The sequence below is a fragment of the Verticillium dahliae genome, genomic scaffold, assembly GCF_000150675.1.
Source record: "Verticillium dahliae VdLs.17 supercont1.10 genomic scaffold, whole genome shotgun sequence".
Lineage (NCBI taxonomy): Eukaryota > Fungi > Ascomycota > Sordariomycetes > Glomerellales > Plectosphaerellaceae > Verticillium > Verticillium dahliae.
The window spans coordinates 127,905-145,740 of record NW_009276922.1 but is presented as its reverse complement, the minus strand read 5'-3'; the positions used below and the strand labels follow the sequence as shown (position 1 = coordinate 145,740).

The window sequence follows — 17,836 nt, the reverse complement described above, 5'->3', positions numbered from 1 at the left end:
CTCGAATTATGCTTTCATTTACTCGAAGCAGCTCAGTCTACACGGTCGATCGGCTCCCGTTTCGGGAGACGGTACCCGCCGATCGACTTTACAAAGGCGCCAAATCTCGCGAGAGCAGCCGCTGCGTCTTGCCCGAGCCAGGACTGCAGGACGTTTGCCCGGCTGTACTCCATTTCATGTAGATAAGGACCCAAGACCTGGAAATGACACACAATTAGGCACGTTCATCTCAATACAAGTGATGCAACTGACCAAGCAAGAGGTGCCGTGTCTGGAAGGATCCGCGGCGGCAAACGCTATGGCCGTGGCGACAGCACCAGGAGTGTTGGCGTCCAGACCGGCCTGCGTGACGACATTGCCAAACTCCTTTGTGATGCCCGTGGGCGTGTAACCAGGTGTCACTGCGTTCACCCGCACCCCCAGTGAGGCTGCCTTGTCCAGCGATGCTCTCAGCAACCCAATGACGCCGTGCTTCGAAGCGATGTACGCGGCGTTTCCCGTCGAGCCGAAATACCCGGATATAGATGCCACCAGGACGACGGACCCTCTAAACCCATCGGATGCTGGACTGTTCTTGGTCATGTAGTGCAAGCTCAGACGCAATGCTGGTCACCTCTGAGCATGGGCCTGCAGAACAGAAAACAGGGTTTGGGGGCTCACTGTTCAAGGTCCCCTTCAAGTTGACATCCAGGACTTGATTGGCCTCTTTCGACTCGATGGGATCCCCTGTGTCGTCGACGCTGACGTCCAAGACTGGCGAGCTCTCCATGATCCCGGCATTGGCCACGACCATGTGAATCACGCCGAACCTACTCAGAGCAGTCTTGAAGACGTGCATCAAGGCCGTCCAGTCCGTGACGCTGGCCGGCGCGAAAATGGCGTTCTCGGGGTGCTTCATAGAGTCAATAAGCGCCTGTGCGTCCTCCTTGCGCGCCGGCAGATCCGTGATGCACACGAGCGCGCCATGTTCGTTGAAGAGGGTTGCTGTGGCTGCCCCGATCCCTCGAGCGGCGCCCGTAACAATGACGGATCGCCCATTCAAAGACTGCAGGAGGTCATCTTGAAAGCTTAGTCGAGACATGGTCCCGGCGGTATAATGGTCGGTGTCCATTTGCTCTGTATCTCCCTCGAACTACAATTATGTCAAGGTTAGGTGCTGCTCATGCAGTACCCCGCGGCGCTATTGATTTCTGACTGATCGCTGGTCAGTACCTCCGTCACCGGGGTGTTGCTTTGCGAGATGTGACAGTGTAAAACAATGGTCCACGGATGATAGCTTCAGAAACCAGTACAATAGTTTGTTCGTGAGTAGTATAGAGTCTTCATAATGAGCGACTAGGGTGAACTCAAACAAGTTATGCCGCCAACACAACGCCTCCCATGAGTTAGTTTGTCTCACTTGACCCATTGTCGAGGCTCAGTCTGAACCCCGCCAAACGTCTACCCCGCGCCGGCTGTTCAACCCAACATCACCAACACGACTCGCACGCACCAACTGCCGGACTGCCCACCATGGCTGATCAATTTGAGGTCCCGAAGCCCCTTGTAGAGCTCTTCGAGCAGATCGAGAAGAACATCGCTCTGACACAGCTCGGCTCGTCGAAATGGTACATGATCACCCTCGCAGCGCTCGTCGGCAGCAATGACCCTGACCTCTGCGCCGATCTCTACACGCACCTCCTCACGAAACCCGAGTTCTCGACACCAGAGCAGCGACAGGAGCTCGTCCGCCGCCTCCGCGAGGGTCTTTTCAAGACCATTAGCGTCGTCGGTGTGTGCAAGCCCATGAGTGCAATCCTGGCCATCAACGCCCGCGAAAGGGAGGAGGACAAGGACCGAAGCATCACGCGAGAGGGGTGGCAGTGCGACGATGACAGCCTGAAGCGCGGCCAGGAGTGGCTCGCCAAGATCTACACGCGGGACACGGACAGCACCCTCGACCTGTTCAAGGACCACAGGGACTTTGCGTGGGTGTCGGAGCGCATCACGTATGGACTGTACCTTTGCGACCGCCAGGTGCTGGACGACTTCGACACGGAGATGGTCGTCCTCTGCAGCATTATGATCCAGAATCTTGGCAGAAACACGCATTGGCACCTCCGAGGGACTAGGCGGCTCGGTGTCTCTCTCGAAGACACGCAAAAGGTGTGGGACTCTGTCCAGTTGGTCGCTGGTTATCTAGGCGTGAAGCTGAACAGAATTCCGACAGTGGCCGATGTTGAGAAGGACATCTGAAAGTGCCTGCGGTACAGGAAAGCCCAAGGCTTGGCAGAATCATTGGTCGGTCTATACACGATAGATGGCATTAGAAAATATGCTCTCCACGTCCGAAGACCCTCGTGTACATGAAGGCCAACGTCAGTTTCTTTTCTGGCCATGAAAACGTCCAGGTCCCTTGTCTTGGATTCTCGAAACCCTGACCTGCAGGCCCGCCGGTGCTGCTTATCCTCAGGCGCCGCAGACAAAACTTTACCGTCTCTACAGGATCAAGCTTTGCCAGACAGCCAAATGTGGAACCACATGATGTATCATCCATGCCACCACGCCGATAACTCGACTTACGTTTGGACAGAGTACATGTGAACTGCCTATAAATGGATGGTCACCCCTATGATCATGCCACATAGTATTGCTTCGTTCATTCCCGCATACGTCGCCTTGAAAATACGATCAACTACCATGTCCGAATCTTTCGAAATTGTCGATGCCTTTATGCGTTACCCCCAAGAGCCATATTTGTATCGCATACTCACTGAATCCTCGGTTTTCAAGTATCTTGTATCTCCCTCCGCACCGCCCGGGGCATGCTTCCCCGACATCCGCGGCGAATTCCTCGCCTTCACGTCCGTCAGCCGAGGAGATTGGACTATCGGACGCCTAGGTCCCACAGGAGATGGGCGTTTGAGCCTAAGCTCTACTGAGAACACTTGCCTTACGGATGTTTGCACACCATGGCATGCTTCCAGAATCGACTTGCTTGACCTCCCCTCGCGCCTCTCTGGAGTCGATACGCTGGACGAGCTACAGTGCCACGGTCAGTTGACAGCCAGAGTCGTCACGACGCCTAGCCGCTACGGGCAATGCCCCACGGCTATTTGCTTCTGGATCTGGCAGCCTCATTTTCGCTATGGGCTGTATGCAGATAGTAAGATGTATGCCGCCATTGAAGGTCACGGCATTGCGCCCAAGTTCCTAGCGCACATCACCGAGAACCGCACCCGCGTCATCGGCCACATGTTGGAGAGACTGAAGGTTCGTCTGGCTACTATCCACGATATGGGAAAATGCCAGGCCGTTTTGGCAAGGCTGCATGGCCTCGGCATCACGCACGGCGGCCTATCGCGTCATTCTTTTCTGATAGACGACGAACGTCGTTGCGCCTATCTTCACGGATTCGTCAATTCGTACCACACGACCGACAATGGCGTGCTGCAGGCTGAGTTTAACAGCCTTGGGAGAATCTTGCCGCGAAAGCCGGATCCATTAACAGTCGGCCAGGAGAAGCTGTAGGCTATAGTCAAGCAGACGTTTACCCAATAATCAAGTTCCTCAAAGTATACCAGACAAAACTAGTAGCCCTGTTGAAATCGCCTTTCTGCACTCAGAAGGTTTAGTAGATGTGTTAAACATGTTGGCAATGCAAGACAGCGTTGACTAGGCACGCCGTCATAATTTTAATGGATCCTCGGCCAGAGACCTCTTTGGGATGCCATCAACACCAAGGTGTGTTAGACAGTTCGTCGAATCAATCGCACCCCCCAGCTTTGCAATAATGTAAACGAACCTCGTTCACGTTCTTCTAGAATTCTCAATCGTATAGCAAACAATCAGCGGATTGATGGAGTACAATGAGAACCCATGGAGTATCCGGAAATCATGTTTGACCTTGATCGTTCCTCCTTCAATCACCTTCGCTACGACTTCCTGTTACCGGACTTTTATCACTTACACACACACACACACAAGTTTATTACGCCTGGTGGCCTAGAGCCAATAAGGCACTATTTGCTATTGTACACGGTCGCTTCCTCTAGTCTGTCCGAATCTCCCAAGCCCATAATAGGTCATCTTTCCGCTCTTGCTTTCTCGTCTTCTGTCTTGCCGCCGGTTTCTCGTGGGGTTTAGATTGTATTGGCAAGCTGCTTGAAGGCTATTCTTCAAGTGTTCAGAGTCCTATCTACGGCGACTGAAGCGGCGCTTACTGTTGTTGACACGAGGTGTGGGTGTTAGGTTCGGTTAGTAGAAGAAGGGGGGTTTTGGTGTGTTAGGCCCCCGCAAGGGATCACACGTTCTCCAGTCGGCCCGTGGCCTTCGCAAAGCGTATCGTAGCTCGGACTGCTTTCATGTCCGGCTTCCAATCATCACCATCTGATGTCGTCTTACCTCCCAAATGGAAGGAGATGTTGTCTCTTTGTGTGCCAGGGCGCATGAGTGTCTCGGCTCGTTGTGTTGCCCATCGTGTGCATCGGAGGAGAAAGTGCTCCACCGTCTCTCTCGCTTGTCCGCATGCGCATTGGGCTGAAGCTACTGCCCTGATTCGGAAAAGTGAGGCGTTCAGTCTCGCCATGCCTGTCCTGAGCTGGGCCAGCATGCTCGCCTCCATCCAGGAAAGGTTATCATATAGTTCTCGAGTGTGCTTGCCGGGTAGTGCTATGTCGACTTCCTTCGAGAGTTTTCCAACATTATCTGGTAGTCGTCTTTCCACACGTAGTTTGCGCCTTGCAGCGTTGAGGGTGGTGGATCGCATCTTTGGGAACTGTTTTTCAGGCAAGGCGCCATCTCGGCTGGCCTTGCGTGCTTCTCCTTTCGCTTTCTTCAGGAGGTCGTCGTCGAGATGGCTCGGAAGCCACACGACTGAGATGGTGTTCCCGGTTTCTCGCAGTCGGGTGATCGCCTCGTAGATGCAGCGAACGTACTCTTGTCCAGACTGTTGTTGGGGGTTTCGAAGTGTCAGCACCGCGGCTTTGTTGCTTGTCAGTAGCGTCACGGTCTGCCCCCTCAGCTGCGGCAGAAATCGCAACGCGTATGCTGCCGCTACCAGTTCTCCGGAAAATGGGTTCTGATCGGTCCTCATGCCGTGGGTGAAGGAAAACGTCTCGAGCCTCGTCCCTGGCCCCTTGACGGTTCCACCGACGCCGACCACCTCGTTTCGTGCCGAGCTGCTCACAGCGATGCGCACCGTGGCCTCCTCATCGACCCGCGTCAGTGTTGCATCCTCGTCGTTCCATTCAGTGACGGTCTGCACTCTTTCCATCCACGGCGGCAGTGTGAATGGGTTGATTGTTTCCAGGTCCTCCATTGGAATTTCGTTGAGCGAAGTTGCCAGTTGGAAAAATGGTGAGCGGTGGAAGCGCCTGAACTTCTTTATGCGAGAGGTCAGTTTTCGAAGCGGGTTGGTCTCAGGCAATGCGTGGAGATCTGTCCATAGCTTGATGGCCCTTCTCGTGAATCGCTCTGGTGCACTGGCGATGTGAGCCTCCGCTTCTGCTACGCTTGTGGCTATCGTGACGAACGCTCCAATAATTGCCTGCGCTCCGACCTTTTGGACGCGATAGATTGCTGCTGCCGTCCGGTCTTTGCATCGGTGCCTCCAGACGTTAGAGGCATAGTCCACCACTGGGGCCACGGTGGCCGTGAATAGCTGCCGTGCTGTCGCCGGGGTCAATCCTCTCAGTCGTTTCAGCTCCATCGCAGCCTCTAGTCCCTTGGTCGCAACTCTTGCAATGTGTTCCCTGTATCTGAGTCCAATGTCCATGATCACGCCGAGGATCTTGACATGCTGTTTGGGTTTGACTGTTTGGCCCTTGATAGTGAAAGGTTCCGAATCGGACCTTTTGGCCCATCGGGTGAAGTGGATGACCGCCGTCTTGTCCGCTTCGAAAGTCGCCCCGCTTCTCTGCTCCCAGTCCAGTGCCTTCTCGATGATCGCCTCGATCCCTTTACGGTTGTCTTGCGTGGTTGGTCCAGCGACCCAGGATGTGAAGTCGTCGACAAAGGCTATAGCTCCTCCATAGCAGTTGATCTTCTGTTGTACAAGGTCGGCGTTGAAGAACAGAAACAGGATCGGTGACAGTGGCGATCCTTGCGGTAGTCCAGCCTGAGGCAGGGTCCGGACCTCTGATGCTTGGCCGTTGACCTGAATTGTCGCCGTCCGATCGGAGCAGAATGCCTCTACCCAACGGAGCAAATCTTCTGGGAGGCCCCTCGCTCTCATTCTCTGAATGAGTCTCTCTTTGCATACTCCATTGTATGCTCCCTTCACATCGAAGCTCACGAGGCTGACCACCCAACGATTTCTCCATGCTGCGTAGATTTGTTCTTGCAGCAACACCAACGCTTGTTCTGCTGACCTCTGTTTGCGGGCCCCGAAGTGGTTCGTGGGCAACAGCCCATGGGTTTCGACTGCATGGGATATCCTCTCCGCAACAACCGACTCGAGAACCTTGCCGAGCGTGGCCCCGAACAACCCACTCCTTCCGGGAAGCCGCCCGGCCGGCCGTGGCTGCGCCTTAACGACCCCGTAAGCCTCATGCTCCATCGGAGACCTTCCCACAGGAGTGCCTCGGCCCCGGGCAAGGCCGAGACGGTGCCGCCCCGTGCTCCTCACGGGTCGCGGTCGTGTCATCCGAGTTTGCACCTTAAGCCAGCCGCAACGGCAACCCGTCTCTAAGCCGACCGACATGCGCATCCGTCCTCTCGAGCCACCGTGTCGTCTCCGCAGGTCTCAAGTGCAGGGGCCACCACGCTGGCGATACCACGTCAACGCGAGACGGCCTAGGTACGAGCTAGGGGATATACTGGATACGCGGACGATGTCATGTTCCATGACGGCCCAGATAGAACTGGGAGCGTATCCGGCAAACCAGCGATACCACGTCTGCGTAACGGCCCAGGTACGAACTGGGAACGCACCTCCCCCGCTGCCTTCTGGTCACGGCCACAGCGCTACGGCCCACCGGCAACCCCGGGCGCAACCCCAGGACCAGCTTCCCGTTACCGCGACTCGTCTCCGAATCGCGGCCGACCATGTCTTGCAGATCAGAGACGCACGGCAGCCGCCACGCCGGCACGGCTGCCCGCACTCTGTCCACTAACCCAACCCATGTCCCCCATATGATGTTCGATCGCGGTGCGCTGTGGCGTCGAGATCGGTCCGGCCGCTTGTCTTGTGCACGAAGCTTAACAGGTCTGCTGACACCGGAGCCGGCCCTTCGGTCTTAACAACTTCCATTACGCTCGACAGAGCACGTAGGCTTGTTCCGAGCCCTCGCCGGGAGACGCGCCGATGCCTCATGATGCTCGACTCGTCCGCCTCCCGACCTCAGAGCCGGATGGATCGGAGGGTGTCCTGTCTCTTCATCGACGTCAGCCAATGTCAAGTCGGATGGTTTTCTTACGCCAGTATCCCTCGCGCAGCTTGTTGGCTTCGGAAAAGCGTGGGTGATGCGGTGGTCGTTGATCGCGTGGTCCGTTTGTAGGTCCGAGGGCGCCAGTGAAAAACTTTCACGGCACCACACAACCGCGGGAATCGACTGCGCGCGACGTGCCGCACCACACCCGCCGTCCCTACTGACACCGGACACCACGAGAAGGTCTGCTGCTTCGTCCTACTGCTCTTTCAAGCAGCATCCAGTGTGCTCACCGGAGGCTTATCACTTACAGCCAATGTAAAAAAACTGCTCTGATTCGCATGGGTTCAAAGCAGCCAAGCCAGAAACATTACTGCAACTCAAATTTTCAAATGGCGTTAACAAGGCCAATAGGAGCACATGTGCAGTCAGTGTGTTTGCGTGTCGCGAGTTCTTCTCAAAGCCGGATGGTAGCCACAAAAGCGTCATTAAGAGGAAACCGAAGACCTAGTATATTGAACTGAACATTGATGAGAACCCTGGAGTCACTGTGACTGGGTATAAATCGCTAACAAGCGAATGATGACGAGTCATGCAGCGTCAATGATTGCCTACAAAAATTGATTGCTTTGATCACCATCTTAGGGCCAAGGACGCTTCATGACTGTCGTGACGTGGGACTATCATGGAGCATTGACTCAGAGATTGTCTCTGACATTTCTATAAAACTATATAGGTAGCCTAAACTAACGAAATGGTGATGTTGTGTCCAAGATATACCGACATCATTCATCTCCGATATCCAGGCTCAAAGCACCCAGATCATCTAAGTGAGCAGCTCCAATACCGACATTATTTTTAACAGCGTGCTCAGGAAGTAAGTCTGGGTTGTCAAACCTGAGATCATTTGACAGACATCTACTCGCGTTCAGAGCACTGACATCTTAGAAGGATGTGTCTGATGAAGCACACTTATTACTCTTGCGGCTGCTATTCAGGTTGTTGGATCGTCGGCGAGCATTGCTCTCGGTATCCGCGGTGCCTAACATATATCGCCAGCCCACCCTTCGTGCTGGATCAGATGTGTTATTATCACAGTTTTCAACAAGGCAGCTTTCGACAAGGATGAGTGGTTGCATTGGTAAGTCGCAGTGCTTCCGACGAAAGATGTTGAGACTTGGCGCATGCGGAATTCGAATCCAGGTTTCTGATACTGCTGGGCTTGGAGCACATGTGGGCAGCAGGCACTCAGGGACTGTATAAGTCCACCGTTATCAATGCAGTAGCAGACATCAGACACAACGTAAACTACATGTTGCTTGATGTGCGATAACCATTGGTAGCCCCTCCTTTCTCTCAATTCCTGAAGCCCTTCCCAAATGCAGTGTTCACACAGGCTCATAGCACATGTTCCTGCTATTGTCCCCACGCTTGTCCTTTTTCCCTTCCCTAGCAAGTCATATTACAGAGGTTGAGCTAGGCAGCATTGCCTTCATAATGTGATTATCAGCTGACTCGCTTGCTCAAGCCCCCCAATGGAAGTTGAAGTCCCCAAGACGGTGGTAGGAGAGGCCACGCGTGGATGTGTTCTCGTAGGGTCTAGTCCTTCACATGCTGACGAAGACTGACGTTGGCTTCAGTTCAGAAAATGCTGTCTGTTCAGGTTCTGCTCGTGTCTTACTTACCGCTGAACCAATTCTACCTGATCTTCGATGTAGGTCCAAGGAACTCCAGTGATTCATGGGAACAGAGACCCGTATCTTGCCGTCTTACTGCATGTGGAAGGATCGATTCCGACTGCAGCGTGGTGCGTGGCTGTGCCGCAGGAATGCGAAGGATTTCTCCCACTCCACGTAGGCTGCTGGCTGTTGCATCTTCTCAGCATCATCATATCCCTCATTGCATAGTCAACTTTTGCTGAGATTTACACCATGAAGCAACGATCTCGGGCCTGCGAGCTCTGCCAGAAACTCAAAGCCAAATGCGAGGCTTCCTCCACGGGGAAATGTGACCGCTGCAAGCGTGCAGGGGTCGAATGCGTTCCTGCAGCGCCACGGTTCCAGCGCGACCGCATTGCCGAACTAGAGGCACAGGTCGAGGAACTCACACGTCGACGGTTGAGGGACACCCCCACTAACGAGTCGCTCATTCCGTTCATTGACGCGAGAATTCGTCCCGATGAGCAGAGACGCGTTCTTACTGCGTATACCGCCCACAATGCCGTAGTGTGGCCCTTCCTCTCTGTTGCCGATACGGACCTCGAGCACCTCAGGGAGACATCACCGCTCCTGCTACTGGCCCTGCTCGCTTTCCCTGGCGACACACTGCTCCCGGCGCATGTACAGGAAGAGCTAGTCCTCAAGGCCATGTCCACATTCGGGGAAGAGATCATCGCGAAAGGAAACCGTTCCCTGGAAATGGTCAAGGCTCTCCTGACGGCAGCATTCTGGTTTCGACAAGCCAGACAGGTGCCTCACGGGCATTGCTACCAGCTGACGCAGTTGGCGGTCGACATGGCCATTGACATTGGCATCGCTGGGCCTCAGCTCGTCAGGACACCCCCGGCTTACTTTTCCGAGACTAAGAATCCGACGTCTTTGGACGCCAGAAAGACGTGGATCGCTTGCTTTCTCGCAGCAGCTTCAAATTCGCTCTGCATCAGGCGACCAACCATCGTCACATGGACGCCGTACCTTGAGGAGTGCATCCAGTGCCTGGATAAGACCGACGACTGTCTTGCTCACATGGCACGAATCATGAAAATCTGCAACCAAATTGCGGGCAACCTAGGTCTATGCGACCTCACAGTCTATAATAGTGTCGAAGACGCAAGGGACCAGATGGCTACCCTCCGCGGTCTTGTCTTGGCTTGGCATGCTCAACTGCCGGCAGCCCTCGCGAACCGGCCCGTCTTTAGCTTTTGGCGGGAGATTGCGGGTCTACTTATCCATGAGGTTGTCTTGCACACACAGACGAACAAGGCACTGTTTGCTGGGCCGTATGTACCAGGCAAGATTGGGGTGAAGGACTTTGCAGCTCCGGCCAAACTATCGACAGAAGTGGTCTTCACGTTGCAGAGTCTCCTCAAGGCGTGCCACGGTGCAATACAAATCTTCTCAGACATGAGCCCCTCCATGATGCTTGGACTCCCGTCCTTGACAATTGGTCCGGCTGTCCTGCATGCCCATTTTGTGCTGATACAGGCTCACGTCGCCGTCACAGGACTTCATAATAGCCTCGGCCAGATCTCGACTCCGGACCAAGTCGCGCTTTCGGCCAACATGCAGAAACTGGAAGATGTGGCGCAGGTCCTAGACACGATCGACCCTTTCTTGGCCTCGTACACAACGACCGTCTTGCAATCATCGCGATGGCTGCGAACTTGGCTCAACGACTACGATGCCATTACGCGCCGCTATGAGGCGAGCCTGTCCATTGAGTGCGAGTTGGAGCAGACGCGTCTCTGAGAGGCACAGCCTCATGCGGTCTCGCGACATGACATCATGGACTTTGGGCTGACGCGGGGTCAGAGCGGCCTGCCGTGGCTCATACACCGGTTCCGCCGTCCGGAGATGTGGGGCGGCGAATTTTCGCCGGCCGAAGAGCGAGCTGCAGCCCTGTCATGCTGAAGGATGCAGATCTGAGCCTGGGCCTGAGGGCCTCAATGCTACCGCGGTCGTTGAAATCGTCTGTTTTGAGAGGAAATACGAGGATTTTGAACAATGGAAGCGTCATTGTACTGTTGCCATCGTGATCGCGCCCGACCGCTTCGGCCGACTTTAGCTCAGCTCGTGGATTAAAAGGCCGTCTGGAGCCGTTGTAAATCACGTCGAAAAGCAGTATCCAGAACATCAACACCTTGGACAACAGCAGCAGCCTGCACAAGACCCCCATTCAGCAGCCCAATTCACAATCTTCAAGATGCATCTGTCGACCTTGCTTCCCATCTCCCTTCTTTCTCTTGTCCGGGCCCAGGGCGATCTCGCCGGATTGCTCCAGTCGCAGGACGATCTCAGCACGTTGCTGGAGCTGGTCGGTCTCGTTGATGGTCTGGCTGAGACGCTCTCATCGTCCTCGAACATAACCATTTTTGCCCCTACGAACACGGCGTTCGACAACGTCCCTATTGAGATTCCCGAGGGCGAAGCCATTGCCTACAAGAACGACACCATTGCCATTGGCGCCCTGCTCGCCAACCATGTCTTCAAGGGTCTCTATCCGGCCGAGGTCGTCACTGATCTTCCGACCTTTGCCCAGACTTTGCTCGACAGCTCATATGTCAACTACCGGCAGCCGTTCTCCAACTTTACCGGCGGCCAGTACAACGGCCTCGTGAAGAACGGCGCCGACGTCTGTGTGCTGTCGGGAGAAGAGACCATCTCCACTGTTACCGAAGCGGTAAGTGTACCGTTCCGCACCAAGCAGATACAAATAACTGATTGCCCTCACAGGACATCAAGCTCGGCAATGGCATCATCATCCACAAGATTGACACGGTGCTGAGCTTTGGAGCTCCCTTTCAGCTCTTCACCGCCCGTGCCAAGCTCCTCGCGATGAACGCCGCCGTCGAGGCGGCTCAGCTCGGCCTAGCTTTTGGCGAGACTGAAGCCGACTCTCCGGCAGTCAACATCTCTGATTTTACCATCTTCGTGCCCAACGATGCTGCATTTGAGGCCATCGGGTCTGTTCTGCAGGATGCCGACCAAGAGACGTTGCAGGCGGTGCTGAGCCATCACATGATCGAGAACAACGTCATCTTTTCCACGGCCCTCGGGAACGTCACCGTGCCTTCTGCTCAGGGTATCGACCTCACTTTCACCGTGCTGCCAGACGGGACAGCCTGGGTCAACGGCGCCAAGATCCTTCTTCCCAACGTCATCCTCTTCAACGGTGTTGCCCACATCATCGACAGGTGAGGTTTTCGGATGCAATGCAAGAAGCTCATGTGCTAACCGTTGCCAGCGTCCTGAACCTGGAAGTGTTTGACAGGAACACGTTCGCTCCGTCGGCACCCGCCGCGGATCGCGTCGCCTTCCCCGACGCCAGCCCCGTGTCCAAGCTGCCCTTCTCGAGCGTCTCGTTCGGAAACGATCTCGCCACCTACACGACTCCGGCTCTGCTCAGCACCATGGCTGTCGTCGCGACGCCGACGCCTGAGGGCGAGGCCACGTCCGGGGCGCCCGAGACGGTTCCGACTGCCGGTGCGGCGGGACGTGGTGCCGTGGGAGCTTTGGCCGTGGGCGCTGTGGCTGGCGTGTTTGCCGTCATGCTGTAGGGGCAATCTGGTGTTTGAGAATGATGATTGGCAGTGGTGCGAATGTGTGGCGGACGTAGAGGGGTGGTGTGTGCTGTTGGGTTTGCAGACCTGCATCGGTATTCGTTCTCTACTCCATCTCTCGAATTTCCAAATCGGCTCAATTCTTAGGCAATCGAATACACAACTTGTTATGCATATCCTACTTCTTGTGTGAGTCGCAGGTCAGAAAAATGAGGTGGTAGAATGTCGGCCATGGAGTAGCGGAACAGCTTCCGCTTTGACCCCACCAGCAACAAATGTGAGCTTGCTATTTCGCAGTCGAGTTAGGGCCCTTCAATCACCTCCAACTCTCGACCTACACATCGCAAATCGACACATCGAGAACGACGTCAGTGCCCTTCTGGTGACTTCTCCGACAAATGCCTTCCCTGCAATTCGTGCCCGCACGCGATTCGCGTCACCGGCATGCCTGTCTCGCCCTCTACCGCGCCCTCGTTCGCGAAGGCCGCCGCATCCCTCTTCCAGCCGACATCCTCGCCGATCAGAGCGTCCACCCCATCCAGCACATGATCAGGAAACAATTCAGGAGAAACAAGGGCGACACTGGGCAGCGGGTTGTGTTTGCAGCACTGACTGCTGGTTACAAGGTGGGCTCCTACGTGTATGGAAGACGGTTCTCCTCGCTCAAGTGCTAAAAAAAACCCCAGTTCCTGTCCCTCTTTCGACAAGCCCAAACAACGTCCTCCACAGCCCATGCCGAAGTCCTCGCCCATGTCAAACGAAAGCGACTCGAGTCGGCCACGTCCCGCGCAAACTACAAACCGAAACCGCCCCAGCTCGACAAGCCCCAGTTGCGTCCCAAGCCGCCGCCGCTGCTCACGCGGCACCGAGACCCCGACGGCTCCGTCTCCTACACATCCACCCTCCGGCCGGCCCCGTCCTCTCAGCTGCGAGGCCGCCGTCGCATACCGGTCGTCTTTGTGACCTCGCAGGGCGTGCCCTTTCTCCGCACCAAGAAGCCGCAGCCCGTGCGGCTCGAGTGCGCGCTCCGACGCCAGGGCCAGCGGCGGCAGGCACGCGTGACGCAGGCGATTGAGTTGCGCGAGGTCGATTCGCCGGCGGCCAAGGACGAAGACAACTGGGAGAGGCTCGTCGAGGGTCTGCAGCGCGAGGAGGGACGAGGAGGCGAGCTCGAGGGGGACGGCGAGACGTTTGCGGCGGCGGTGCGGATGGGGTGGCAAGCGCTGGGACGGAGCCTGCAAAACGAACGACTCGACTGGATGGCGAAGACGGAGGCGTACGTGAAGATCGTAGAAGATGAGAGGAGGATGGCGAGACTCGAGGCTGGGTTGGTGGAGGGACCTGATGGGCGGTGGGTGAGGGAGCTGCCTGCTGCCGCGACTACGACACCGAAGCGGACGCCGGTACCCCCCAGCGGACAGAAGAATGCTGCGTCTGGAAAAGAAAGGACGAAGCCACTGGTTACGCAGTGGTAGCTTGAAGGCTATGTGGTGAGGGAAGCATTTGGCGAGGATGGCCTCGTGTGAGGAGATGATACCCCGGTGGCGTTGCGTGATGACGGATATACTACCTAACTAACTACATGCACTGTTCAAGCTGGGAGTGTGTGTGCTGAAAAAGAGACGCCAGTCCATGGGAATAACCTCAACCTGTGATGACGATCTTTTTGGGAGAGGGTCCCACTACCCGATGATGGTTCGAGTCCTGAGATGATCGGCTCCCTCTTTTTTATTTTTACTTGCACAATGTACCAAAGCAGATCTTTTTATTTTTTGTCTCCGAATTCTGTCGGAAGCCCCCCCCCTGTGATGGACACCATGTGAAGATGGCCGAGACCAGTCCGTATTCGGCCACGCCTCGTCGATCACTGACGATAGCTTCATCGCCGCCACCATAGCGCCGTGTCGTGTGCTGCTCGTCACAGCCGGCGCTTGTCAGCCTCGTGCTGTTGTCCCAGGACCCCAATTCTCGGGGCCCGCGTGTGGGCGGGCGAGCTGCAGGCAGGATGCGGCCCTGTAGCCGATGTGGCATGTGGCGAACGCTGGGGCTCGCGACGTGTTGCGGGAGGCGCATGCTGTGACGGGACGTGTTTGTGAGGGCTGCACTCATCCTTCAGACGCTGGCCGCAGGAAGGGCGTCCGTCAGACTTAGAAGGCGTTGACGAGGTACATGTAGACATGCGAAGGGGAAATGGCCGAGAAGGGGGGAGGTGACCCGACATGAGGGATCGTCACTGACAGCCTCACCCTCGGAAAGCGGCCTGTGCAGACGGCATGGAACGTTGGCATGTCAGATGCCAAATGTCGTGCGACTCGCAGCACGATGCTCGTCTCATCTTGTTGTATCTCCCCCATACGTTGCCTTCAAGCCGAAACAGCACAATTGGGGGGGGGGGGGGGGCTCCCGAGGTCGACTGACGAGTGATTCAACCTGGGGGCACCACCACCAACCACACGGATGAAGCTCGCGAGCCACAACGGTGACGCAGCCGCTAACGGGACGGGAACCAACAGGCGGATGGACGGAGGAACAGGCGGACTCAGGCACCTGCGGGTGGCGCCGTTTTCTCTAAGCGCTGTGGGTACATGGAACGGCCGCTAAAGCCCGCTAAACTCCGCATTTCCCAGTGAACCCTTGGACGGTGGACCGTTTGGGGGGCACCTTTCCACCTACCACGCCTTGCACGTCTGTGCCTGCCAGCTTTCTCTGAGGTCATCGTGCAACTCAACAACTCGACAACGTACGTCCTGCTGGCCTCGCCCACCATCAATCGTGATTCTCCCAACCGAAAGAGTCTGACGAAGCCCTGCGAGTGCATGCGAATGCCATCTGCTCGCTCGGAACGATACCAGACCACCCACATCATGCAAGCAACCACCGACGTTATCAGATTCCTTCCGCCACGGAACGAGGGGGACACGACCCTCCCCAAGGGCCCAAGGGGGGTTGGTCGTCTGTTGGCGCCATTCCCACGAGTACCAGGTCAGGCAGGGCAGGGCTGAGTCTGGCCCCTGTCCCTCAGCCAGAATCCATGATCTCCCTGACGTTGGACGACGAGCAGATCGGAGACGCCCAGAACGCGACATCGAGGACCATGTCATCTCCACTCTTTCGGGGTCGTGTTTTGCTTCTCTCACAATCTCACTGCCTCTCCAGGTGGCTGCCTCTCCAGGTGGCTGCCTCTCCAGGTGGCTACGAGTCGTGATGACCCTGTCAACGCGGCTCCCCAGAATGAGAAGTCATCATGATGACGGGCGTCGTTGGACGCGGGGTTACAGTGGAAGGCCCACAAGCACAAAGTCCCCTTTTCCCTCCTTCGTCAGTCCGCCCTACCACACCACACTTGTCCCGGGGAACACGAGCCGGCCGCTACGATGACCATGCTTACAGCCCCGAGTCGACCAAAACGCCAAGGATCCTCACGACCAGGAACGTGGGACTCGGGGGTCCTGATGACAACCCAGATGGATGGGTGGGCCTACTAAGCGGCCCAAGCAAGTGATCGATCTGAGTGACACCCTGAGCTGCTCGAAATCTGAGGCTGCGAGGCAGGCATACATCGACCAATCAATCCATATGCGGACGCCACTGTACTGGCACGTTTCCTCGACCTCTGTCGCTCTCTACTCGGCCTGGGCATCCTGGTCACCTTCGCTCTTCGAGCGAGAAGCACGTTTTTTTTTCCCTTTCCCTGTGTTCCTGATCACCACTCCTCGTGTCGCGGACGTTTTACCTAGAGAAATGGTTCAACGGAGAGCGGTGATCTTTACTCTACGCAGAGCAATGGCTTCGCAGGACACCGCCGCAACCACCCGAAGCGAAGCAGACTGTACATGTAGCTGCCCACGGTGCTCGTGAGCCGTCACGCCGAAGAGATGCAAAGTGAGGCGAGAAATTCGCCGCGGTGCTTCGATGCTTCGACGCCCTCGACCGACTGGACGGTTTCCCACGCGACAGAACAGTTCCACGACACGAGAGCATGAAGACCCTCCCTGAAGGGGGGCTAGACCTGCATTCTGTAAGTTCTGTCACGCTGGCCCTACCTTCATCTCACCTTACCCTCTGCGCGGATGGCGAGAGAAGGGAACGAGACCCTGTTTCTGATGACAGAACCCTGAGGGGTCTCGTTGCGCTCCCCTCCGCACGAGGCGTTATCCAGACAACCCTCCTTTTTTCGGGGGCCTGCTAAACCAACTGGGTCCTCATCCGCGGATATCAGAGACATTTGAGGCGCATCTTATTGGCACCTGGCCAGACACATCCTCATTCTACATCCCCCCCCATGTCCGTCCGTCCCAGCTGGCCGGCTAGCTGGTTCGAAGCCATGAGGCCGAGATTCTTCGGATTCCATGTTCCAGTCGCAGGATCCCGTTCCACCACCATCTTTTGCTGCCACAAACCCCTGAATTACTGACCGAGTAGGGGATCTCCATTTCCACCGGCCTCCGCCTACGTTGCACACGCAAGCAAGCTTGGCCGACAGAGGTCATTCTGGAAGAGATTGGATCAAGCCAATCTCGCCTTGTTTCTGCCCTCAACCTTTCATCATATTTCCAATCCCGAACGGGTTCCTCAACCCCGCCATGACCCATGGCCCAAGCTCTGACGGGCAGTACACCAAATGACGGTGCGATCTCCTCATGGGTTTTGCCTCCTGGGTCTGTCGAGGCCGGGCTTCCCCCCCCCCCCTCCCTGCCCTGCTCTCTCTAGATGGTGATTGGGGGACTACATATGGCAGGGTGCGTGTCACCTCCGTATGGACCCAAGCGTTCGGTGTTGGTTGTGTGGGTTCAAAAGGTCGGCCTTCGTCTTGCTTCGCCCAGCTGCACGCGGGTATGGTTGGATATTTGACACCTCCTTGTTGTTCCTGCGGTTGTGTAGGGCTTTCTTTCTCTGCCTGACGAGGTGAGCTCTCTTTCCTTTCTCATCAATTATTCTGCTGGAATCCACCTACCTTTTCCCTCGATATCACTATTTGCCCTCCGCACCTCGCCCGTCTATTCACCGACTCTGCCTCACTGGGGGAGGCATTGATTTCCCTCTTGCCATCTCACGCTTTTGCCCTCCCCGCCCCTTCAAGTCAGGTCCTGTTTCACTTGTTTGTGGAAGAGTGGTGGTGGAGTTCAGATGCTGGGTGAGCAATCATCACACTCGGGGGAAACAGACATCCTGATATCAGTCATTCTCGTCAAATTCATACTCAATTGCC

General features: G+C 56.1%; 6 protein-coding genes across 6 annotated transcripts; 5 read left to right on the top strand and 1 right to left on the bottom strand.

Moving 5' to 3' along the window:
• Positions 1–32: 32 nt before the first annotated feature.
• Positions 33–1,081, bottom strand: VDAG_05339 (3-hydroxyacyl-CoA dehydrogenase type-2; the record flags this gene model as incomplete). The annotated part of the gene is made up of 3 exons (XM_009652234.1): positions 33–197; positions 253–605; positions 661–1,081. 3 exons carry the CDS (start codon positions 1,079–1,081, stop codon positions 33–35), a joined length of 939 nt encoding a protein of 312 aa, XP_009650529.1.
• A 431-nt stretch (positions 1,082–1,512) lies between these two features.
• Positions 1,513–2,235, top strand: VDAG_05338 (uncharacterized protein; the record flags this gene model as incomplete). The annotated part of the gene is made up of 1 exon (XM_009652233.1): positions 1,513–2,235. The coding sequence occupies one exon, from the start codon at positions 1,513–1,515 to the stop codon at positions 2,233–2,235; it is 723 nt and encodes a 240-aa protein (XP_009650528.1).
• Positions 2,236–2,679: 444 nt separating this feature from the next.
• VDAG_05337 (uncharacterized protein) lies at positions 2,680–3,510 on the top strand (the record flags this gene model as incomplete). Its single annotated transcript, XM_009652232.1, has 1 exon — positions 2,680–3,510. One exon carries the CDS (start codon positions 2,680–2,682, stop codon positions 3,508–3,510), a length of 831 nt encoding a protein of 276 aa, XP_009650527.1.
• A 5,374-nt stretch (positions 3,511–8,884) lies between these two features.
• On the top strand, positions 8,885–10,816 carry VDAG_05336 (uncharacterized protein; the record flags this gene model as incomplete). Its single annotated transcript, XM_009652231.1, has 2 exons — positions 8,885–8,911; positions 9,257–10,816. 2 exons carry the CDS (start codon positions 8,885–8,887, stop codon positions 10,814–10,816), a joined length of 1,587 nt encoding a protein of 528 aa, XP_009650526.1.
• A 36-nt stretch (positions 10,817–10,852) lies between these two features.
• On the top strand, positions 10,853–12,624 carry VDAG_05335 (uncharacterized protein; the record flags this gene model as incomplete). The annotated part of the gene is made up of 4 exons (XM_009652230.1): positions 10,853–10,968; positions 11,138–11,747; positions 11,801–12,261; positions 12,312–12,624. 4 exons carry the CDS (start codon positions 10,853–10,855, stop codon positions 12,622–12,624), a joined length of 1,500 nt encoding a protein of 499 aa, XP_009650525.1.
• A 401-nt stretch (positions 12,625–13,025) lies between these two features.
• Positions 13,026–14,102, top strand: VDAG_05334 (uncharacterized protein; the record flags this gene model as incomplete). Its single annotated transcript, XM_009652229.1, has 2 exons — positions 13,026–13,253; positions 13,314–14,102. 2 exons carry the CDS (start codon positions 13,026–13,028, stop codon positions 14,100–14,102), a joined length of 1,017 nt encoding a protein of 338 aa, XP_009650524.1.
• Positions 14,103–17,836: the final 3,734 nt, after the last annotated feature.